This window comes from Trachemys scripta, chromosome 7 (genome assembly GCF_013100865.1).
Source record: "Trachemys scripta elegans isolate TJP31775 chromosome 7, CAS_Tse_1.0, whole genome shotgun sequence".
Taxonomy (NCBI): Eukaryota; Metazoa; Chordata; order Testudines; family Emydidae; genus Trachemys; species Trachemys scripta.
The window spans coordinates 124,431,437-124,456,463 of record NC_048304.1 but is presented as its reverse complement, the minus strand read 5'-3'; the positions used below and the strand labels follow the sequence as shown (position 1 = coordinate 124,456,463).

At 54.8% G+C, this 25,027-nt stretch overlaps 1 protein-coding gene across 2 annotated transcripts; it reads left to right on the top strand.

The window, feature by feature from the left end:
* Positions 1-217: 217 nt before the first annotated feature.
* Positions 218-15,876, top strand: FGF8 (fibroblast growth factor 8). 2 transcript variants are annotated; one of them, XM_034777555.1, is made up of 5 exons: positions 218-1,333; positions 1,491-1,527; positions 3,763-3,910; positions 9,292-9,398; positions 14,266-15,876. In XM_034777555.1, exons 1-5 carry the CDS (start codon positions 1,302-1,304, stop codon positions 14,551-14,553), a joined length of 612 nt encoding a protein of 203 aa, XP_034633446.1. In that variant the 5' UTR covers positions 218-1,301; the 3' UTR covers positions 14,554-15,876. The 2 variants fall into 2 exon arrangements, with proteins under 2 accessions (XP_034633446.1, XP_034633445.1); XM_034777554.1 differs by having other exon boundaries at positions 225-1,333; positions 3,730-3,910; positions 14,266-15,875.
* The last annotated feature ends 9,151 nt before the right edge of the window (positions 15,877-25,027 follow it).

The following is a 25,027-nucleotide window of genomic DNA, read 5'->3' as shown; positions in this document are numbered from 1 at the left end:
CGCTGTAGTGTGTAGGTCTGTACTGCACCCACTGATGACTTGTGTTGGCTCAGCCACAACCCAAGCACACCTCTGCTCCTTGACACACACGTGTGCAGCTCACAACCCCTGCACACAACCCCCCCCCCCTTGCTGTGGCTCTAACCCACAAGCCCATTTTCCCGGCACCCTCTGACACCCTACAACCCCCCGCCCTCCCCGCGCCCCCTCCCTTTATCTGCCTCCTGCCCTGGCAGCCGGCCGGTTTCCGCTGCCGGCCCCTCGGCGACAGAGTGGGGTGCCCTGCGCTGCACAGGCCGGGCGGCGAGGGGCTGGTTCTCAGGCCAGAGGGGAAGGGGGTCTGACATTGGAGAGCGGCAGCCGAGAGGAGGGACCAGCTTCACTCCCACACTTTGCGCCGGGAGAGGAGCGAGCCACACGCCACCGTCCGTCCCCACACGGGGCCATCACCCGGGGAGCCTCCGCCACCAGCCTGCCCGCAGGACTCCCCCAGCCCGTGCGGAGAGCGGGACACGCAGCGCCCAGCCCGAGCCGCCGACCCGTCTCCGGGCGCCTTCCCCTGCGCTCCCGGGGCCCGTGCGCTCGGATCTCTGCCAGCCATGCCCCGGGGCCCCTGCGCCCCTCGCCAGCCTGCGCCCCTCGCCTGGCCCTTTTAAAGCCGGGTCTCGCTTCGCCTCCCTCCAGCCCCCCGTGGCTGGCTGCCCCCCACCCAAAGCCGCCTCTGTCGCGGGTGGCAGCAGAGCGAGCCCCGCGGAAAGGCCGGGGAGCCTCCCACCAGCCGGCGGAGAGGGGGTCCGCCCGGGCGCACGGACAGGGCACGCCCCGAGACCAGCCCCGCCGCAGCGCCGGTCACTTTCAAGGATTTCTCAGGATCCTGCCCTAAGACGGGGGAGCCCCCTCGATTCACCCTCCACCTGCACCCCAACGTCCCCCCTCCTCGCTGGGACGCACCGCGGGCTCCCCACTCGCTGCTCAGGTCCTGCGCTCGCACTGGAAGATTTCGCCCGTCCCCCTCCCACCTTTCTAGTCCCCCCCTCCGTGATCGGACCTGCAGGGGGATGGGCGGGCGAGCCAGTCGGGGACCCCTGCACTGAGTAGCCGCCTCTGCCTTCTCTGCTTGCGGCCAGCTGGTTTGGGGGGGACGCGCCCCTCGGCCCCACTGAATCTTTAATATTTTTTTTGCAACAACATCAAGGAAAGGACCGTGCTGGAAAAGCCCTTTAAGCCTCCCCTTCTCCCCCCCAGCACCAGCCGCCCACCTCTGACAAAGTTACAGCTCTGTCTAACCACTCAGTCCCAGGATGGAGCCCTCCTCCTCAGTATTTAGCTATTTGTAAGTAATCTCGGCTGAGTTTGTCCCTTTCCCTCCCCCAGCCTTGGTGCAACCCCCCCTCCCTTTATTTTCCACATTTATTTCGGCTCCATTTCAAAGCAATCACTTCACACCTCTTTTTTCCCCCCTTCCCTTTTCTTTCCCCCCCTCATTCTAGGTTATTGCACTTGTTTGTTCTCTCCTTACAAGCTCAGGTAAGTATCTTCTTTTATTTTTTCTTTGTTTGAAGCCAACCAGTAAAAACAATCTTGTTGTTTAATTGTTCCAGAGTCAAATCTGCTTTTTAACAAAAATATAATAATAATCGAAGGGGAGTTTTTGGAAGAAGGGGGAAACTGGTGGTAACTCTTGACCCATCCGACATGAGGCAGAAAGGAGAGTTATTTTACACCAAGATCCAGGGGAAATAATCCATCTGTAGTAGGTTGAAGGAGAAAAGGTTATTGCAGGCTGCAGATTTAAGAAATGAAACGAGAAGAAGACCCAAAATACAAAGCAGGAAATATAAGTTGATGGCTTGAAATTAGAGAGCACAACTTGTAAGTGGCGTGGTTATTTTAATTGCAAGTAGCATTGTGGGTTTTTCACTATTGGGTCTTTTTTTATACACACGCCTTCACTTTAAAAAAAAAATCTGGTTTGGCCCAGCCCATAATGTCAGTCTTTAGCATCACTCTTTCTGGTTGCTAAAGCTTCGAATCGTGTTGTGAATATATTCAACAGCCCATCCTCAACACAGCTAGATGCTGTGCAAAACCCACCTCGGGGAATTGCGATCCCTCTGATTTCAAACCCAGGGTGGGAGCAATCGAGAGATTACAGGTGGGAGGTTTTGTTTAAAAAGGACATTGATCGACAATTTTGGAAGCTTGGAAAAATAACGATTCCGGCACAAAGGGGGTGGAAAGCAAAGGGAACGGAGCCAACCCAGCGAGAAGGAGTTGTGTTAAAACATAGTTACAATATTTTGGAGTATCAGATGGAGACCAAATAGCCGTATGGCAGGCAATCCTCTTCTCCACATGGTACCCTCATCAGAGTTGGCAAGAGAACCCAGAGATATTATCCAAAAAACATCCATAGGAAATACACGGACAAAGAGAGCGAGCGAGCGAGATTAAATTGTCAGGGGGAGATATCTATATAAACTCAGCTTTGGGGAAGCAGTGGCTGTTCTGATAGCAGGGAGGAATCCTTCATGTTTGACATGGAGGTGGGGCGGGGGGCTCGGGTGATGCTGAAAAGAGCGATCTCCTCAACATTTGCTCAGAATACGTCTTTATAAATGTCAGGGGCAAGCGAAACCTTCCAGACTTAAAAGAGGGATTTGAGCCCAGAGCCAGGGAATTCCGAGCAGAGATTGACTGGCAGAGGAAAAGCAGATTTGGTGCTCCCCAAATCGTTCACCGGGAACAAAAGCCCCCCCAGTGGCACAGTTGGTTCTGTAGAGAACTGGGTCAGTAACTGATCTGGTGCTAACGGGTTTCCGTTTAATCAGAATGTTGGGGGGAGGGGGCTGCTGGTGGGAAACCCCTCGCTGGAGCCGTTCATAAATATTAGAGGGAAAATTGATTGCAAACTGCCTGGCTGCTACACAGGGCTGAGTCCAGTTGGGGGATCATTTGTGCCTTCTATGCCATCGGTTATTTTGGTCTCAGGCACGGTTCCCTTGGAGCAGTTCCGGGCTCTGCCTTGATCAATGGGTTTTCATTGAACGAGGACTCAAAAATCAGAAGAGGGTGGTTTGAAAGAGCAGAAAAATGAAGATCAAAGGGCCAGAGAGAAAAGCAGTTGTTAAAAACGAATGGGAATGATACTGTCTGTACATACTTGCACACGGCTAGGTGACACCTTAGGACCGTGGTTACATAATGCGAGAACCAATCTCTTCCCACGGAAATGTATGGACAATGTATAATGTAGTGGTACAGATCCTGCTGTCACTTGGGAGGTAAATCTGGAGTAACTCCCTTATAATCAGTGGCTTGACGGTAGGCACTGTAAATGAGAGAGGAGTTTGCTCCTCAGTATGCACCAGCCTGGAGTCTGATCCAGCTTGTACCCGTATAAATCCGAAGTAACTCCTCTGAAGTCAATGGAATGGCACTGGTTCTAAAACGGAGATAACTAAGGTCCGAATCCGCCCTGGGTATAATCACCTGCACACCCCTGGAGTCAGTGATTTCCTTCTCGCCCCTGATTGATGTTTGTGCAGCACTTTGCATTTGGAAAGCACTGTATGAGTGTTACAACCCATAGCGATCCTGGCTTTGCACCATATAAACTAGCTGCCTCGTAAACCCCTGCTGGAGGCCAGCGACCGTCACGCAGCCCATTAGCCCCTCGGAGGAGCAGAGATTATAATGGTGTGTTGTATATTTTTTAATTTCCTAAAGGTAACTGTTCAGTCCCCACCTAATTTTACACAGCATGTGAGGGAGCAGAGCCTGGTGACGGATCAGCTCAGCCGACGGCTCGTCCGCACCTACCAGCTGTACAGCCGGACCAGCGGGAAGCACGTGCAAGTCCTGGACAACAAGAAAATCAATGCCATGGCCGAGGACGGGGATGCTCATGGTAAGGGCACAGGACGGGGCGCATACGGGGGTGGGGGAACAGACGGTGATGGGGGAGCGTTACCGGTGCAGCGGAGTAACTGATGGTTCCCGTCCTGTTCGTTAGCCAGGAATCATTAAAATCGTTTGGGTCGTGGGGTCCTGCAAAGGGAGAACATGGGGATCAATGCTTATAATAAGACTTAGCTCTGACGTGATCCAATTGTCAGGGTGTGTTCCAAGCGACACCGTATCTAAGGAGGGAATAGGAGCTTTGGGGTTGTTGTTTTTTACACCTGACCCCGGGTGCGTTGAGGGCCTGCTGTCTGATAGCTGCTGCAGCCAGTGGCAGGCTAGGCTCCAGGACGGAGATGGCTGCAAATATTCCCTTCAAAGAAACATAAATGAGTTACTGATTTGTTGGAAGGGGTGGCAAATTAGAATTAACCCCAGAATGGGAGTGGTATTTCCCTGAAATATACTCTGTGCCCCAGACTTCCACACCAACCCGGGCTAGCCCGGAGCTAAGGTGCAGGGAGGGAGGGAGGGAGGTGAAGAGGACTTCAGTGTAGCTCCAGCGACAAAAGCGAGGAGGCTCTGGAATTGGAGATCAGTCTAGGGACAGATTCCCTCGGCCACTTGCAAGGGTATTCCAGATGGGGCCTTTGACAGGGCACCCATGGAAAGACACCAGGCCCTGCAGCTTTCACTCTCAAAGGGGAAAGGGTGTGACAGAGCAGCCCCAAGACGTGTGAAAGTCTAAATACTTTGATCATGTGCGTTAATTACACAATCAAATGGTCAAACACATACCGGAGGTCAGGGGTCTTAGCAAAGCTGTGGACGCTCTAAATTGTTGCGGGCCTTTGGCAGTCTCTGCGTATATGTGGAACGCAGCTATGAGGGGACAGACTGGCTCCCGCTCCTGGCGAATTCAGTGGCAGGAGACGCTCACGTCTGTTGTTTGTGTATGTATTTATAGGTGCTACACATTCGAATCATTACTGTTTTTCTTTGGTATTAGCTGCAATTTCCCTTTCTTGCTCAGAGAGATTAGCGGAAAATAGATATATTTTGGTTTGGCTGAACATTTTATGATGAACTTTAATAGTTAGAGCTAAGTGTGGATTCCACATCTTGCTCTATATTAACCTTTCAAATGACATATCCCTGGCATAAAGCAGCCCCAGGTTGAAAGGGTATTAGATTATTTCCCAGGAAATGAAAAAAATCTCTTCTTGTTTTATATATATATATATATATATATGTATTTTAAAAAAGAAGAGCAGCTATTGCAAATCTAAATAATGACCAAGTTAAACAAAGCCAGCAAGAGGGAGGGCTAGTGGCAGCATGAAAACCTCTATTAAAAAGTAATAAAAAAGGTTAAGCATTTGAAGAGCTAAGAAAAAAAATGAAGAATGATCTAAAACAGAAAAAGTAGAAGCAGTTTTTCAGATGTAAAGTTTTAAAAGAGTTGCAAGTCTGTAAATGTTAAAATAGAGGTTCAGGATTGTTCTATATGAATCTCTAGAGAGACCCCCATGTCTGGAAGAGCTATTAAAACTCTTCTGACTTTCACCTTTTTTAACATTTCCTGAATACTTTCTCCTCTTCGCAGTCCAGTTAGGGGATCAAGTGTGTCTCGCTGCATTTTTTCAGCATTTACGTAGCCACTTTCCCTTCAAAGTTTTAGCATGAAACATAATTTTACTGGGATAAATCTGTCACTTAAGTGAAAGAATAGAGTTGAATATGTTAAGCTTTTTTTAAAAAAAAAATCAACCCCAACAACTGTTATTTAAAAATCCCCTTTAACAAAAATTAAAAACTGAAAGCATTTGGATTATATTTTTTGGATGGGAATAAAAGGGTTGATTTATTTCTGCAACTGACCGCTTTCCCCGCTGTGACGTTTTTACTGCCGACGTAATGTCGTGCACTGTTCTCGGTTATTTGTCTTAATTGTCAATATTTGACTGACTTTTTAATTATGGGCAAAGTGGGCTGGATGATAAAGCCCTCCTCATCCTTCCTGAGCTGTGTCTTTGACAAAAACCAACCCCGAGCTGCTTTAATCCGGATTACAATGTGCGCAGGCCAAGTGACTCGGAAATGGTGCTGGATCCCCCAGGAACGATCCCGAAGTGCTCTGATTTCTGTACGATTTAATCCAGGCTGCACCTTTGGGGGCTGGGGGATTTGGTTCTGGAAGGGCGCAGGTTGCCCGAATCCAGCGTGCAGCCCTGGGAGCTGCATGTCCCTGGGACAGGCTGGGACTTGTCTTTTCTTTTGCGCCCCCATTGTTTCTATCGAGCTGCTCTCTGGAGCCGAGTACTTACAGGGCCCTCGGCGTGAGCAGCTGCCCGGCATCGGAGCGGTTCCCTGGCCAGGCTGGTGCGGGGAAGCAAAAGCGACCAACAGGGCTATAAATCAGGGGAGGAGGCGGAGAGGAAAGAGATGTGCATCTTTAAAGCTGTGGGTTTGTGCCGCTCTTCCTCAGGCTTTCCTCCACCCCCCCACCCCACCCCGATCTGTCAATCGATCAGCAAAGGGAAAGAAAATCAATGCTCTTTAAACCTTTTACTGCCTCTCCGATCAATTCCGCTCCCCTGGCCCCCTCCAGAGGCAGATCACGAAGGGGTCCCTGTCGCAGGGACTCTGTTCGGCTCAAGTTGTGCTTTTGGAGATATTTTGGTGTTTTGGGAGGTGCCGGGCCCAGGAGAGGAGGTGTGACGGGGGCGAGGGGCAGAGGATAGGCATGTCCTTCTTTCCAGCTCATCAATTCAACGTTCAGCCTGCCCATGGGGGAGAGACCCAGTCCAAGCGGGTTTGGTACCAATGGGCTTTGAATGCCAGATCCACAGCAGGGGGTCAGGCTCTGCCCGGACCGTTTGGGGGTGGGAGGCTGTGCTGGCATCGTGAGGCTGGGGGTCTCGGACAAGGGTTCCTGCTCGTTCAGTGGACCTTGCTTCGCTGGAGCCTTCCCATCTGTCTAGCTGACCTGCAGGAACGGAGGAGTTGGCCCCCTGGCTGAGGCTTCCCTGTGTGTCGAAGCCCCTCTCTCTTTTAGGGGGGTCTGGCTCCTGGGGATGGTTTTCAAAGGGCTTTCTTAACAGCAGCTGCAGGGTGAGCCGGCGCGCCGGGCTGCAGGGTGAGCTGGTGTGCCAGGCTGGCAGCTCTGACTCTGACTTGTCCTGTTGTGACTGAATAGCATACGATTCTGAGGGCAGGGCCCTTGCTTCAGCGACGTCAGGGGCAGTGGTGGCCTTCTGGTAGTGCCAGGGACTCCAGTCATGCCCTGTGCAAGGCGCTGTACAGATTAATCACAAGGAAGGCAGTCGCTGTCCCAGATTGGTCCCAGTCTGGCTGCTCTTTGTGCAATTCTTCCCTTTGGTTTTCAAAGGTAGTTTCGGATCCTCTCTAAAAAGCCCCAGCCCCTCGCATCAATCCAGCGCCTGCATCCCCAAGGATCCCAACGCACTACCAGAACCATTCCATCGCTCCGTTCGCCCCTGAAGTGCAGCTGCCTCTGGGGCAGAATGCAGGAGCTGTTGGCCTGCAAGCAACACAAGGCCAAAACAAGAGAGAGCAGTTCTTGCCACAGGAGGTGTCTGCAAAAGGGCAGAGTCCTGTGGACTGGGAGAAAGGATCTTCCAGTGATTGGAGCCAGGGGGTTCCTGGATTCTACTCCTGGACGCACCAATGACTTGGGCACGTCATTACGTCCCTCTGTGCATTGTAAGATGGGGGTGATTGTTGCTGATTCAACTAATTAATCTAGCTCAACGAAGCAATATTTGCAAGGTGCTTTGAGAGCCTTGGTTTGAAGGTGTGGCGGGAAATCCATTGTGCTGAACTGACAATGACCGATCACGGCGACTGGGCCGCATGTGCCGTGCCAATCCAAGCCTGCCCGTTCGCTCGTCACGGGCGTGCGGAGGTGGCCTGATACCCAGCTCTCGCTCAGTGATCTCAGAGGCCCTTGTGGGCGCTCCAATCCTCAAGGCCATGAAGTGCAAGTTTCAGCAACAGCCCTTGTGGGAAGCTCTAATCACCAGCTCCCCAGATTGCTACAGTATCACGAGGGCCCGATCCTGCCAGCCTCAGCCATAGGCTGTGATGGGGGGGGGGGCTGCTTAGCTGATTCAGGAGTGTAGATCTGGTCCTGTTTCATGTCAATTGCATCCTGTAGTTATAGGGCTTAACTCCTCCCATTCACCCCGGGGCCGCGTCATTGACCGGGAGAGACTTACTCCCCATTTGCAGGAGGGTGGGATCTGATCAGGCCAGTGGATATCTAAGAGCAGGTCCCTGCTGGGCTTTCCCGAGCTCCCTCTGCAAGAGGCTTTCTCTGCTGGCAGCATCAACATGACTAAAGTCCTGGGGGGAGCTCCCTGCTCCGGGCGGCACACGCCCAGGGAGGAGGTGGTGACAGGTCTATTTATAGGCGCCCCATCGATCGGCGATTTGCATCTCTCCTTCGGCCGCCGATCGATGGCTCCATTAAAACATGGAGCCCGAATCAATACGCCCCCTCAACTCCCGCAAAGGTGAAACACATTAGCAGGGTGACCGTGCCCGTCGGCGTCTCCCCTGCCAGCCACAAAGTCACCGCACAGAGAGGCCCCCCTCTGCCCGCTTGGGCTTGGGGCGGTGAGCGACGGAGCGAGGGCCTGAACCGCAGGGGGAGGAGATGCAAGGAGAGTTAAGCAGCTCCCCCTTCCTTCCCCTTGGCTTGGATTCAGTTCCCAGATCTGCCTCCCTGCCTGTCCTTTCGGTGTCGAGTTAGCGTCCAGGGTGACTTTGCTCTCTCTCCATCTATATGGATTGCAGCTCCCAACTAAAGTCTAGATCCCTGGGGTACTGACGCAGCCCCTGTGCTCTTATTATCCCAGCATCATGATCTTATTGATCTTCCCAGTCTCCCTGTGAGGCAGGGAAGTGCCGTCATCCCCTTCTCACAGAGGGGAAACCGAGGCATGGAGCCACTAAGTGATTGGACCATGGTCACCCAGGGAATCTGTGGTCTCCTTAGTCCCAGGCAGTGCCCTTCCTGTGAGATTGACAGTGAGGCACCTCTCTGCCCAATAAGCGCCCTTCACCATAGCCTGGCCCAGCAAGAGGTGCATTCTGGGGCTTGTGCAACGTCCTCTGAAGCATCTAGTGTTGGCCAGAGGCGGGACGCCCGGCTAGCTGGGCCGGCGCTCTGTGCTGAGTCTGGTGCGGCTTGATTGCGGATCTAGCCCGGGCGTAACAGGAAGCCGACTGTGGTCCTGGTGTGCTCAGAGTCAGGTGCGGGTACCGGCGGTGTGGGGGCCGTTGGCCCACCAGGTGGGGAGCGGAGTGGGGGGTGCCTGCTGGAGTCTGTCGCTATGACCTGGCCTCTCTCCTTCCCGCCAGCCAAGCTCATCGTGGAGACGGACACCTTCGGGAGCCGCGTGCGCATCAAAGGGGCCGAGACCGGGTTCTACATCTGCATGAACAAGAAGGGGAAGCTGATTGGCAAGGTAAGGGCGGGGGGCAGGCCTGGGGACCCAGCGCCCCCCGGGGAAGAGGCAGGGGAAGGGGGGAACGTGGCTGCGGGGATCAAGGAGGCGATGGGGCTGGCAAGCTGGGCGGCCTGGGGCAAATTCCACAGCCGGGCTGCTCTGCGGTTCTGGGACCAGCACCCGCAGCGTTCAGCTGCTTCGGGGGGCTGGCCCTTCCTGTACGCGCCCCCCTGAACTCCCAACGCTTCCTTCCTCACGGGGGAGCTGCTCTGTGGGGCGGCGGGAGGGTAAACTCCACTTTCAGGCCAGGATCGGCTGGAAGGTTTTGTGTTACTCTCCTTCCCTGGCGCTCGTCTGGGGGTGATCGGGGAGATCAGGCAATGCACAGACCTGCGGCGGTAGCTGCTTCCTGCACTCTCGCCCCCAGACCCCTCCATTGCCAGCTGAACCAGCCCCCTCTCCCCGTCCCCCCGTTCTGCCGCTGCCCCCACTTGCATGTACATAGATTGGCAGTTCTTTGGCTCTCATCCCTGTGGGCCCTTTATCTCCTCTTCCCTCTCTCCATAGCTCCACGCACGTTTATTTCACAGCTCTTCGGGCGGGCCCTGGTTTAAGAGCCTAGTTTAGACACAAGGAACCCAGCGGCTGGTGCAAATCGGGGCGTGCCCTTGCAATCCGCAGGCTCTGATTGGCACCAGCCGGGGAGCTGGCGCGTGAGGAATTCCTGCGCCGGCTCCTGCTTGCGGTGCTCTGTCCCTGGGGCGTTCTGCGCACGCAGGCATCCCAGCGCTGGAGAAACGGGGCCTGGCAGGAAGAAATTCTTGTGGGAGGAGGTTCCGCTGGGCCTAGCGCTATCGGGGCAGTTCCTCCTCTCAGCCAGGAGGGGGTGGTGTCCTGTTCTAGAGTCCAGTTGCTGACGTCAGCTAGCCGGGGAGCGTGGCAGCTTGGCTGATCTTTGCGCGTGCCTGGCTTAGCTCGGCAGGCGTGCGCCATATGTCTCGCTCGCACGCTGACTCTGCCGGGGGCTTGGCTGGCCACAGGCTCATCAGCTGCATGCATGAATGGAGCGCACACGTCAAACGGCGCCTCCTGGCCCACGTCCCCAGCCCCGTCCATCCTGCCCCAGCTCCCGGTCTGGAGCAGCAGCAGGAAGGGTTAGTGCAACCTGCTTAAATCTGGTTTCTCTCTCCACCTTGCCCTGTCCCCTTCCCCCTCCTCCCTGACTCCGAGCTCGCCTGGCTCTGCTGCCGGACATTAACTGCCTGCCCTGCCCACCGGCTTCTCTTCCCCGCCTCCCCCGGCCAGTTCTTTCCGGATGTTGCATGTGTGATCTGGCTGCGAGGGATTATGCGCTCCCTGCGCTGTTTGGGTCCTGCCATCTGCTTGGGTGCCTGATCTCACTGCTCACATGCAGCTGCCGTAGGCGTCACAGCGCAGGGGCTCGGATCCGGGTGCGGGGCCCCAGAAAGGAGCCAAACGTCGTCTAACACGGCTAGTGCTCCGGGTGCTCAAACAGTGCCCAGCCCCCAGGGAGCCCAGGGGACTGGCGACAGATGGAGCAGACTGCAACTGGTGCAGCCCGGGGAGACTCCTGGTCCCAGCATGGATGATCTGAGAGCTGGGCTGCAATGCATGCTGGGACCTGTGGTCTCTGCATACCGTGTGCACCCATTTTAAAGATCTGGGGGCCCATGGTACAGTCCTTGCTATCCGTGGGCTAGTGAGAACCCAAGGCGGAGGGTTGGAAAGGGGGCTCCACCTCGGGTTTGAGCTGCATACGTGATGCTGCCTGCCCCTTGCTACAAAGGCTCAGACTGGCCACTCCTGCTCGCTGGAGATCCCAGGGCGTTCGTCTCAGGAGCCAGACAATTAACGCTGGTGTCCAGCTTGGGAACTGACCCTCTGCCTTCCGAGAGCTCCGTCACCCTCTGGTGCTGCCCAGGCCCCGCACTCTGTGTTTCCGGTGCTAACTCGTCAGGCAGTGTTGCTGTGCGCGGCTGTGCAGGCTCCGTGCTTCACCCCAGAGCCAGTTTCCCTTCTGCAGTTGATGGAGCGACCCCCACATGTCCTCACGCATTGACCAAGAGCTGCTCCAGAAATGCCAGGCGCTGCTGTTGTCAGGCCAGATGCTGGCTCCTTACTCCCCTTTTACTCAGTCCGCACTCCAGCAGTATAAACTTGTGGGCAAAACTCCCCCGGACTTCACTTGGGCCAGGCTTTCCCCCTCTTTCTACCACCTCTTTTGCTGCTTTCCAGCCTCAGATTTGCAGCCCTTTTAATCGGGGCTTCAGCATCCGAGCAGCTCCAGCGCGGGAGATCTGGACTGGTCGCTGGTTTACGACAGGGCTGCCCCAGATCACATTCAGTTCTGTATCTCAGGAGCCTGGTTCATCCCAGCCAGGAGGGCTAGAGACTCCAGCTCATCTCTAGTGCTTTACCCGTCTATCAGTCCCAGTCTCTTTCTCTCCCTCTGCCTGCCCAGCTGGCCTGCGGTCACCAAGGCTCTGTCTGCACTACACAGCTTTCAGTGACAGCCGTGCGGCTAAAAGTCAGGCAGTGTAGCCGCTCTTTGTCGGCAAACACTTCCACCCCCAGCAAGGGGTGTTCACGTTGTCGGCAGGAGAGCGCTCCTGTCAACAACGCACTGTTCACACTGCCACTTGCTGCGGCAAAACTTTTGTCTTTCAGGTCAGGGGGGCGGTTAGCACCTGTGAACAAGAAACATTTTGTCACTCAATTGCCAGTGTAGACACAGCCTAAGGCTCACGCCGGGAGGGATATGGAAAATACCACAGCCCCTTGTGATTGAGTATGACTGTTGCACCAGCGCCTACAGAGCCCTCTCCAGGATCAGGACCCCACTGTGCTAGGAGCTGTACAGACAAGTGAGGACAGCTCCTACCCCATGGGGCTGTTCGTGTGGGTATAACGGAGCATGTGTGTAAATGTTTGTACTATCAGGGCAGTTGGGTCAAGGTCTGGATTGGTAGCCAAACTCCCCTCCAGGTTCGAGGGGTTCGTGTCCGGAGCCGGAACCCAACAAATCTGGGATTGGGATGCAGTGTTCGGAGCTCTTCGGGTTCAGCCCTGTCTCCTTCCATGCTCCAGGCGATGCACACGATGGGGGCTGGAGGAGGCCTACCGGGACATGTGTATATGGGTGTGTCACATGGGCGTGAGCTTTCCCAGGCGCTGAGCACCCAGCCTACAGCTGCAGTCAGGGGGAGCCCAGATGCTCAGCCCCTGGGAGCATTTCAGAGCGAGAGGGACTGTTCCCTGATCACTGGAAATGTGCTACCATGCCCTGGCCTGCGGCCTCAGGCACTAGGCGTTCCAGCAGGGCCAGAGGAACCGTCCTAGCCTGGGGCCAGGGTTGTCCCATCTGCAGTGCAGCATCCTGAGTGTGTTTTAAATAGCAGAAGTGAGACCTTCCTCCTAACCGTGACTGCGGCCACCTGGGGACTGGGAAGTGCGCCATGCGCTCCTCCTCAGCACGCGCCCGCCCTTCTCGGTTGCAAATTAAGTAGTCATGTGATACTATTTGAGCCAATCAAAGGAGAGGATAGAGGACTAAAGCCCCAATTAGAGCAGAGGTAGCGAAGAGGCGGACCGCCAGCCAAATCCGGACCGCCAGCCAAATCCGGACCGCCAGCTTTTGAACAGACCTCAAAATCTTGTACTTGTTATCGTTATCATTATTATTTTTTTTTATTATTTTCTCTGGAGTCTGGACCTTGACTATAACTTGACCAAGAAATTTGGATCTTGACTAGGGTGACCAGACAGCAAGTGTGAAAAACTGGGACAGGGGATAGGGGGGTGGGGGTAATAGGAGCCTATATAAGAAAAAGACCCAAAAATCGGGACTGTCCCTATAAAATCGGGACATCTGGTCACCCTAATCTTGACAAAACCCAATTGACTGCCCCTGAGTTACAGCATTAAAATACAGACCTGAGCGATGGGGAGGGGGGTGTCTCCAAGGGGTCCTGGAAGAGAGCAGAGCGCAGGCGCGGATGCTTGGCCAACACCGAACGGACCCTCAAGTGCTTGGAAATCTCACGTGAGCAAGTTTCCCGCTGAGATTTCTGGGGTTTCCTGGCAGGACTGGCCAGAGCGCAGATTCTGTCCTGCTGTTTCCTCAGGGCGAGAGCGCCGTCTAGCAGGAGACAAGGAGACAGGACTCGTGGGTTCTAATTCCATCTCTGCCACTGGTGGTTTGGGCAAGTCAGCTCATCTCTTGGTGCCTCAGGTTCTCACTTGGTGAGACGGGTATAAAAATGCTTCTTTGCACCCCAAATTCCAATGACATCAGTTCAGATTGGTGACGCGCGTCGGGAACCTGAAATAAAGACGTCAGGACAGCGTTACGTGCTATTGTTCCTTCTGCTTCCCAGAGCAGAGGGATGTAGGAACCAGTGAGGGAGGGGAAATGACGACAGTGGCAGAACTAAGACCCTGGCTCCCAGTGTCCTGGGATGTGTCTGGCCTAGCCGGGAGCAGGAAATACCAGCCTCTCCTGCAGAGAGCCGGGGGCCATGTCCTTTGGCTCCACGGCAGCACAAACCGCAGCGCTGCCAAATCCGGTGAGTTTGGGATGCTGGCTGCTTTGCTGAAAGCCCACCTCCCAGGGACGGGGGATCCTGGGAGAATCCAGCTTTCATTTATAGTGTCTCTCTCCCCGGCGGTGGTGGAGACGAGACAAGCTTGGGAAGGTGACCCCTCCAGGTGCAGAAGGAGACTCCCGCATCTATTCTTTTGAAAGCTCTCTTTTTTTGAAGCCAGTCTCATGATTTTGGGGGCCTGGCTCCATCTTTGTGAGTGGTGGGGCTGGCCACAGTGAAGTCCAACCATGGCTGAATGTATCTTTGTGTCCCCCCCCCAGAGCAACGGCAAAGGCAAAGACTGCGTCTTCACGGAGATCGTCCTGGAGAACAACTACACGGCGCTGCAGAACGCCAAGTACGAGGGCTGGTACATGGCCTTCACCCGCAAGGGCCGGCCCCGCAAGGGCTCCAAGACGCGGCAGCACCAGCGCGAGGTGCACTTCATGAAAAGGCTCCCCAAGGGCCACCAGACCACCGAGCCCCACAGGCGCTTTGAGTTCCTCAATTACCCGTTCAACCGGAGAAGTAAAAGGACTCGAAACTCCAGCCCTCGGCAGGGCCCCTGACTTGCCCCGCCCCCTGCCTCCCAAGCCCCGCCCCTTTTCCTCTGCGTAGACATGTGCTGGACTGTGACTAGAGACTTTTTTTATACGGTTATTAAAAAAGAGAAAAAAAAGGAGGACAAAAAAACCGACCCGATCGAGTTGTTTATAATTTTGTTTTGTTTTGTTTTTTACAAAAAAAAAAGAAAAGAAAAGAAAGAGGCTCTATTTTTGTATTCCAACTTTACAAAAGCAATGAAATGTTCAAAGACTCGTGAATGGGGAAAGCCCCGTCACTTAGACTCGTTCTAGTCGGTTTGGGGTTGTGTTTTATTTCTGTAGCTCTAGGGGAAAGGGGGCAAAAAAATCGTTTTCAAACAAACAAACAAACAACAACAACAACAAAACCCCACCCCAATCCGGGACCAAAGTACTACTTCAAATAAAGCAATGGATGCTTATTTGAAAAGAAAAAAAGATGGGAAATAAAAGAGGTGGGGGAGGGATTTGAAGACTAGGAACCAGGACTCCTGGGTTCTTTCCCCAGCTCTACTCAGAGGCCTGTTGGGTTTCTGGTGGTAACTGGGTTGCCTACGGCTTTCCACAATCAATATATCTATATCTTTAGCTGGACAAGGGGTGGTTTGATACTGTTCTGATCCCACAACACTGCTTCTTTCCCAGCTCCCCATCTTTCCACAGTAGGCTGGAGTGGATGGGGGGATAGAGATGCCCCCAGGCAAAATCCTGACTGGAGATGGCCCCTCTGTTAACAAAAGGAACCTGGGAATTTTCTAAAGCTGCGATGGAGGGCAGGGGGCAGTGACTGAACTGGGGAGGGTTGGATAACGGCGGTTTTGTCCCCATGAACTATTGTGACTCTTCACTGAAAACTAAACATTTTTTTTGGCTAAAACAGAAATTCCAAAAACCAAAAAATGTTCAGCAGTTTTTGGCTGAATTTTTTAAAAAATGTTCCATTCTCAGGCCAAATTTGTCAGGTTCCAGTCCTCCAACACAAAGATGGAACTGGTTTGAGGAAAGCTGCCATTTTTAATGACAAATTTCATTTTGTCAAATGCCCAGTTTTCCTTTGGGGGGAAAATATTGATGGAAAAATTTCCAGCCATCCTGGCTCTGAACCAAGCCCCAGGAGGAGGACTCACCTAAGGGTTAAAAGAGATTGTGACTGGGGAGAAAGAACAGAGACACTCTATCAAAGCCAGAACCCGGGTGGCTTCTCAGCCGATCTTTTTGATTGTTTGTTTTTATTTCCTTGAGGATTTTTTGTTGTTGTGTACAAATTTAATATGAAATGATTGAAATATTTATTTAATATGTGCATTAAAATTTGTATTAGTACGAACGGGCTTGTCTGCTTTCCGGGCTCAAGGGCGGGGTACGGGGAGGAATTTTTTTAGAGAGGGACAGAGTGAGGCCTGGAAATGAGGAACCTGTTTGGAACTTGTAGGACCAGGAGGTTTTAGTGATTTGCAGCTGTGTTGAGCCTTTTAGGGCTGGAGTCCCCAGGGCTCAGCATACACTATCGGGAGCAGATTTTCCGAAGAGTTCAGCTCCCACTTAGAGTCGTAGATTTTAAGGCCAGAAGGAACCAGCTGATCATAATTTGACCTCCTGTATAGCACAGGGGTAGAATTTCAGCCTGGCTAAGGCGTCTTCCAGAGAGGCAGCCAGTCTTGATTAGAAGGTTCAAGAGAGGGAGAACAAACCGCTTCCCTTGACAGGTTGTTTCAGTGGTTAATCACCGTCCCTGTTCAGGATCTGCACCTCGTTTCTAATTGGAATTTGTCTGGCGTTAGCTTCCAGCCACTGATCCTTGCTGTGCTTGGCTCTGCTAGATTAAAGAGCCCTTTAGCACATGGTGTTTTCTCCCCGTGAAGATACTTTTCCACTGAGATCAAGTCACCTAAGTAAGCGAGCCCCGTATTGAGGTCAGCAAGGACTCGAGAGCTTGTGGGGAGAAAAGGGCCTTTTTCGCTTTCGGAGCAGGCCGAGTCCCGGCCGAGATCACAGTTGGTTTGGGGCAGAGGAGGAGATTTGGTCTGGTGGGAGGTGGTGTTGGCTTCCTGGCTTTGGGGACCAACGAATTCAGGTATATACAGAATAGCTGCCGGCTTCCCACCCCCACCTGGTTTCGGGGGTGTGTGTGTGACTGCCTTTATGGGGGACTGCCCTTTCATACTCAGTGGCCCACTTGATTTATGGTGTGTTTGCTGGAGGGGGCGGGGGGCAGAATGGGGGCTAGCTAAGGCAGTGAGGGCTTGTCGGCCAGGACCTGGGACGAGGCCGCCCCAGCTCACTGAGGTCCTGGGCCAGGCTCTCCACGGTAGAACCTGCTGGTTCCAATGGCAGCCAGGAGGTGGTTTGGTGGGTGAAATCCATGCCTGGCGTCCGGCCTGCTGGGCCTCAGGATGGGCAAAGACCCCCTTAGCCACTCGACCAGGCGGCACTTTGCTCTCCAGACTCATGCCCAGCGGGTTCTTCCCACCTTCTTAGTTTGACAGAGAGTTTAGAGGAGGGGCCGGTGCCCTGTGCAGGGCGGTGGGGTGAGAGGAGTCTGGCTGGACGACCCCGGAGGCCTCCTCGTGGGGTCCCCTCAGCAGGGTGCTACACAGGCATCCCCCAGCTGCTAATGACCCTCAGCCCTGCCTGAGAAGGGCTCCGCAGGGCTGAGTCAGGAGCCGGCGTCCCTTGGCTCGTTCGTTCCTCTGCTGCAGTGGCCGAGGAGGGGGCCGACAAGAGCCAAGGAGGGGGGTGTTTGGAGCCATAGACTCATAGACGCAAAGACCAGATGGGAGCGACATGCGCGGCTGGTCTGACCGGCCACAGAACCTCGCCCCCCGCTCCTGGGATCGGCCCAGCACCTCCAGCTGCACTGCTGACATCCTCACCTGGGTCACCCTGTAGCCTCACCCTTCCTGGCCCGGGTCGCCTGTTAGCCGCCCCCGGACTCCCGCCCGCAGCAAACACCTGCTGGGAAATGGGGAGCTGACGGAGACCGGGCTGCTTGGGTGTTTCTCTGGGGCGTCTTTGGCTCTAAGCTGGGAGCCTGCCCCAGGCCAGGCCTCGCTTTGCAGAACTCAGCACTCGGCATCTGCCGCACGCAGGCTAGTCCCGGATCGCCTCTGAGCCCAGCCAGGACCGTTCGGATCATCACAGCTGACCTCCTGCAGAGCACAGGCCTCTCCCTGCGGCCTGATTGTACCGTCGGGTGGAGCTGGAGTGGCTGGGTTAAAAGACACCCGAGCCTGACGCCAGGCGATGGAGAACCCGCCACAGCTCTAGGTAAGTCGTTCCCGTGGTTAATGAGCCCAACACCCCTCCCCCAGATTCTGCACTTACTTCCTGTCTAGTTCGAATGGATCCAGCTTCCACTTCCAGCCCCTGAATGTTGTTCTGCCTTCCTCGGGTAAAGGAAGGAGCCCTCTACTACTGACTGCCAGAATAAATTAACGAATGAATCCACGTCCCGTCCCCCGTTGAGCCCATTTTGCAGATGGGGAAGCTGAGGCACAGAGCGGGGCGTCACTAGCCGTGAAAACCCAGGCCCAGATTGAAAAAGCCCAACCTGCACCGACTAGTAAGCAGCTCAGGGCCCTTCCTCATGCGTCTTCATTCACTGACTTCGGGGGCACTGGCTGGGGGAGCCAGGCTCCTGAGAGGAAGGCGCCGAAGGCTTACCTCTTTGGTGGACTCTTGTGGAGTCCCTTGCACCGGTGCAAAGTGGGGCTGAGCTGGTAGCATTGTGCCCCCGCTGTGCACGGGCGTGAAGTGCAGCGCAGAGGAGACGCCAGCTCCTGGTTACTACCCGCTGGTCTCTATGCCCTCCGGTTTCAAAGGGAGGGATCGGGGGAAAATCCTCCCGGCTGATCAAAGCAGAGCTGCGCTGGCAAAGGAAACTAATGAGATTTCCCACTTCTGGTCTCAAGGATACAGCACTGAAGTGTCTCAAATATACTTACAGATAATAATTAACCAGAGGCCGTGAAGCCCATGGGCCAGCGGAGGGCTGAGACATTGGGGTCTGGGGGTTAGAAAGCATTGGGCCCTTTGAAGATTGGTTCATGCAGGAGCCGGTCCTGCTTTGAGCACTGAAGTTCCTGGGCTCGCGCACCGCTGGGGGCTGGGGGGAGCTGTTTGACGCACTCTGGTTCTGGGTGGGTTTTTCTACGGTGCATTTAACAGGGAATTTCTTCTAGGGCCACCTGGCTTCCAGGCACTCCGAAGTGGGCGCCCCGCACATCGATGCCGCAGCACATGAGGGGACGTCGTTGCTGGGAGGGCTCAGGGCAACGGCAGTGCCTGGCCCAAGAGACGCCGACCCCGGGCGCCAAGCCAGAGGGGTGAGTGCTACCTCCCCCCACCAGGGAGAAGACACCTGGGGTCCTTGTCCCCGAGAGAATAGTTCGCTCAGCCGTTTTAGCGAGGACACCGCATGAGCCCCCTCTGCGCCTTGCTAGGGCTTGCTAACCACAGCGTTTGCAAACATTAATGAAGCCTGGGGGGATTATCGTTCCCTTCCAGGTGGGGAAACTGAGGCACGGGGGAAGTGATTTAAGCGCCACAGCAAGGCAGTGGCCGAAGTGGGACTAGAACGCTATGTGTGACAGAAAGCAGAGGAACACAAGAGGCAGCGTAGCCAGAGGGTGTGTCTACACCAGGGTAATGTTCACCTCCATTACAGTTGTGCCCTAATAGTGTGAGCTCCAGGCTACAAGACAGGTGTTTCTGAGAGCTAAACCCTGCTCTGACACTGCCTCACTGGGTGACCTTGGGCAAATCTCTTCCCCTCCCCGTGCCTCGGTTTCCCCATCTGTGAAATGGGGATGGTCCCAGGGAGGCACGTGAGGCAAGGTGCAGATGGTTGAAGGCCGCGTGTGATGATTAAGCAATGGGCAGCGAGAGAGCGAAGGGGAGGGACTGTGTGAACGGCGTTGCTGATGGGCTGGAGGGGACGAGCGGCCCCTCCCTGTGATCGGGTTAGTACCTTCTGAAGCAGCCTGGTGGGAAATTGCCGTCCTACAGCAGCCACTGTGTGCCGCCCCTTCCCCCGACAAAACCTCTGAGAACGCCAGGGGCTGGGCTGGGACGAGATGCAGCTGCAGACCCGTCCCCTGGCACCCCTGGGAGGTGGTTGCGCTGCTGCTTAGCATGTGCACAACGGGCTGGAGGTGGCACGTGGCCAGGAGTCATCACTGAATTTGGTCCCCAGGCTGGGTACTGCCGGGGAACGCACCGTGAGCGCTGAGCCGTGCCCCCTGCTGCAGCGAGCGAGCAGGTGTCTCCTGCTCAGGGCGGGACGCTCCACAGGAGAGATTTGTTGCCGGGTTGGTCCTTGGTGCTCCGATACTACGGTGACAGGGCTACATCGGAACCGAGCTAGATAGGATGAGCCGGGTGAGTGATGGCATTTCACTGAGCCGGCCAATCAGACTTCACCAGACAAATTCACCCCTGGTTTAAGCAGGTGTCCCACCCATGGACACTTCAGCAAGGTGTGCACCGGGAGCTTGTAGCCGTTCAGTGAAGGGAGCCGTCCCTGGGCGAGCCGCACCCGATGGGTCCTGGCTGGATGCTGAGACCCCCCCTGAGAAATCCTCCTGCTTGGCTCCATGCTGTGGTCATGCCACATGCAGATGTCGTTTGTGAGGCCTAATTAATGGCTGTTTGCAAGGTGCTCCCTGCGGCAGGGCTGTCATCATTCACCCTTAGTGTATTCTACACCTGAAAACTTGGCTGCAAAGCTCCCATGTGACAAAGGCCTGCTTGGAGTCCCACCATGTCCCTGATCCCCAGGAGAGCTCGTAGCTTTCACCCCGAATGGCTCTTCTCCTTAGCCGGCCCTGGCCTGAGTGGCTGCCACGCCCTGTATCTTCAGTGGGCTGTTGCGCCCGTTTTCTCCAGGGTTTCATGAGCCCATGGCAGAGTCTCCTTTCTGAACTCCCCAGAGCTTGGGACCCAGACTTGGTGACTGGCCCCAGTCTCGGGGGGATGTTGTGACCCAGTCCCAGCGCTGCAACTTGAGGCCTGTCTCGGATTGTTACCCAACTTCTCGCTGGTCTCTGCCAAGCAGCTGACTCGGAAAATGCTTGTGCTTCGGCCACGGCCCCCGGCGAACGGGGCTGGCTCCATGGCCCTGCGCCCCCAAGACAGGGGCCTGGCTCCATGGCCCTGCACCCCGAAGATGGGGGCCTGGCTCCATGGCCCTGCACCCCGAAGACGGGGGCCTGGCTGGGCCATCTCGGCTCAGGAAGGAGAGGCCGGAGCGTTTTGTTTATTGCATCGGGCTCAGCTTTCAAGCATCTCTCTTGCCATTCCCCCTCCCCCTCCTTTAATTAATTCGGGTTAAGAACTCCTGGCTTTATTGTGCCAAGGCGCTGAGGGCTCCCTGTGGGAAAAGTCACACCTTCTGAACAGCTTCTGATGCCATGCAAATGAAGGACAAGTCCAGGAAACGCTTTCATCTAAGACCTGTCCAGCCCCCTAGCCCATTAATTACACACATTTCGTTTGTTGGAGAGCAATTCCTCTCCGGGGTTTGCTGATCGCACCCGCTGCACTTTCTACCCCCCTCCTTTTAAAGGGGGTTTATAGCCAGAAAAGGGACTCAGAACATCTCAGCAGGGGTGTCCCATATTGATTCGCTCTCTGTTATTCTAGATCAAACTGGCCTGGTTTGCAAGGCAGCAGGGGCTGGAGGCGCTCAGCGCGCAGCAGGATCAAACTCCCAAACTCAACCTGCAGGGGCAACACATTCCCCCCGGGGGACACCCCAGCTGGCTGCTTTGTGCCTCTGACACCCCTGCAGGTCCCGGAGATCCTGCAGTCTGAGCCGCCTTGACAAGCACGCCGATGGGTGACCCGCGTGTCCGAAGAGAACCCAGCTCACCCTCCCAGGGCGGTTCCCGCTCCGACGGGGCTGGTGGGAGTAAATCTGGGGAGAGGTCTGGGATTCAGGGAACCTCATGAAGCTATTTTCAGGAGGGGCTCACAAATGAGTCTGAGTTTATGAAATGTTTCTTGTTCCCTGTAATTAAGAACATAAGAACGGCCAGATTGGGTCAGACCAAAGGTCCATCTAGCCCAGTGTCCTGTCTGCCGACAGTGGCCAATGCCAGGTGCCCCAGAGTGAATGAACAGAACAGGGAATCATCAAGTGACCCATCCCCTGTCGCCCATTCCCAGCTTCTGGCAAACAGAGGCTTAGTTAGGGACACTCAGAGCATGGGGTTGTGGCCCTCACCATCTTGGCTAAGAGTCATTGATGGACCTGTCCTCCATCAACTTATTTTGTTTGTTTTTGAACCCAGTTATATTTTTGACCTTCATAACATCCCCTGGCAATGAGTTCCACAGGTTAACTGTGTGTTTTGTGTGAAGAAGGACTTCCTTGTGTTTGTTTTAAACCTCCTGCCTATTAATGTCATTGGGTGATCCCTGGTTCTTGTGTTATGAGATGGAGTAAATAACACTTCCCGATTCACTTTCTCCAAACCAGTCATGATTTTCTGTCATATCCCCCATTAGTCGTCTCTTTGCCAAGCAGAACAGTCCCAGTCTTTCCAATCTCCCCTCATATGGCAGTCGTTCCACACCCCTCATCCTTTTTGTTGCCCTTCTCGGTACCTTTTCCAATTCCAGTGTATCTGTTTTGAGATGGGGTGACCAGAACTACACCCACTACTCAAGGTGTGGACGTACCGTGGATTTCGATAGTGGCATGGGCGGCCGGTATCGAAGGCCGGGGAAGGCTGAGACTCCCCAACAGCCTGGCATGGCCCCGTCCACGCTCCAGCCCTAGGCCCCTTCCTGCTTCCCGGTGCTATGCTGTGGGGGGCTCTTCTGGGACTAATGGGGGCTGGCCTGTGCTCTGGGGCTGGGGGAGGGAGAGTGGCGCCCACAAGGGGGGGGCGCGCTGGGCTTTGGCAGGACTCTCCACGATGGCCGGGAACAGCTCAGTTAGACCCCAGCACTTGGTCCGTAGCGTTGGGATTACATTCTCCGGTGTGCGATTCCCTGCGCGTATCAACCTGGAATGTCATCTGCCCAGAGCTGCCAGCAGCAGTAGTTCTGTTGGCGGGACGGCGCGTCCACACCGGCACTGAGCTCGGTGTGATTGACATCGCTCAGGAGGGGGCTTTTTCACACCCCTGCGCGACATCAGTTACCCCGCAGGAAGTGCCAGTGTAGACACAGGCTAGACCTTCGCCGGCCGCTTTGGATGTACCTGGCTTAGGTCATGTAGTGTTGTCAGCAAACTTTGAAACGTGATTTTTTTCGTGAGTGATTCTTGTGTGTGTGTGTGAGAGAGAGAGAGACCCACAGTGTTTAAGTGGGGAAGGGGAAGGCAGCCTGTTCCCTGGTTCCAGATTAACTGCCCCCCCTTACCAGTTCTTGGAGTGCTGGGCCCTGTACAGTCTGTATCTAATTCTCCACTGGACCCTTTCTCTCCCTTATGGGTTTGTTCATCTCTCGGCTTCATTTTTTCTCTTTCCTCCATCACATTTCTTTTCCCCCCCCTGTCCCCACCGTCCTTTATTCACAGCCCCACAGCCCCCGCCCCGCAGTCCAGCCTGCCCCATACGATATTCAAGCCGGAGGTGAATTTCCGAACTGGCTGGCTTTGCGCTGAGGCTGCCGGGGTTTGCCCAACCCTGGTGACCCGTCGCTGGGGCCAGCGGAAGGCACGGGGTGCCGGGATGTGGAATAAGCTGGCATTTTCACAGCCACTTTCCTGGCCATAATAATAACACTTAGCACTTCTGTAGCACTTTGCATATTCAAAACACCTACTCGCAGCTAATTAATGACCCTGCATCTCACTTACAATATCCATCTTGCACCTCTCCCAGATACACACAGCCTGCACTCCCCCTGGGGGGTGAAGGGGAGGGGGAGCAATAGGTCACCAGATCTAAGGGGGATCCCTCCCCAAATACACTTAAACTAGGGGTGGGAAAGGGCCTGTTCTGGGGAACACGGGGGAGCCTCTGCATCGTCTTTGACCTCATGGTTCTTCAGCAGCTGCCCCCATCTCCCAGGCACCGGGGTAACCTGTGGAGATGCAGCTCTACCCCGAGCCTGGTGTCATGTGCTGGGACCCAGAGTCCGCAGGGGAGTCGTCCCTGTGGAGTTAACTCCAGTGATCAGCACCCAGGTCTAAGCCCCGGGTTAACCTATCTGGGTGCGAGCAGCCCACGGCCCAGCCCTGTCCGAGGGACTGCGTCCTCACCGGTACTGCGCTCCCGGGTGTGTCGCTGGCACTTCTGGGGGCACAGCCCAGGGTCTGGTGCTGCAGTGAGCTGAGCCGCTCTCTGATTCTTCCCCAGTGAATTGTGGGAGCACTTGTCGGTCCTGGGCACAGGGGGAGGGTGGGAAGGCCTTGGAGGACTAGTAGCACTTGTACGATTTTTGCCTGTGTCTGCACTGCAAAGCAGGAGGGTTACCAGCCCGAGGGAAAGTGAAATCCAGACTCTAAGCCATCCCCAGCCAGGCCACCTAGCATGGGGTGAAAGCACCAAATTCAGGTGAGAGGGTTTGTGTGGGATGAGGATGCAGAAAAACGGTCACTGTCCCCTGCCCTCACTGCCTGACCCTTCTCAGGTGCCACCCCTCCCATCCTGCCTGCCCCCCAGCCCATGAACCTCCAGAATCACCCCTCCCAGGAGGCCCCTGCCTCAACCACCCTGGTCCCCTCCCTGCTGGCGGGTCTCGGGCTGCCACCGTCTTGGCACTTTGAGGGCCTGGCCCGCAGAGCAGGACCTGAGCACCACGCCGGCGGCGCTCCCAGCCGTGGGACCTGCAGCCGGGACTTACAAGATTGTGGGACGGCAGCTTGCCAGGGGAAGAGACCCTGGCACATTTTCACTGGCAACTCACAATGGGGAAGGTGGTAGAAAAACTGGCCATGTGGTAACCCTGGCAACACCTGAGTAAGAGCCCGAGCGAACACGGCAGTGCAGACAGACACCCCTTGGCGCTGTGCTGGGGAGTAGCCCGAGATTATAAAGCCAGGGGGGATGATGGTTCCCTGCTTATGATTACATGGGAAAACTTGTCAGTTAGCCAGTTTTTAACCCATTTAACGTGTGCCATGTCGTATTTGTATAATGCTAGTTTCTTAATCAAACTGTCACACGGTACCTCGGTGAATGCCTTACAAACGTCTAAGTACGTTACATCAATCCACTTACTTTTATCAAACTTGTAAACGCATCAAAAATATATATTTGTAGTTTGATGAGTTCTAGTTTCAATAAATCCATGTTTATGAAATTATATTACCCTGATTTAATTATTTATTAATCAAGTTCTGTATCAGCTGTTCCATTATTTTGCCTAGGATCGAAGTCAGGCTGACAGGTCAATAATTACCCAGGTCATTCCATTTACTCCTCTTAAATGTTGGCACAACATTTGGTTTCTTCCAGTCCTCTGGAACTTCCTCAGTGTTTGAAGACTTCATGAAAAATCAAAA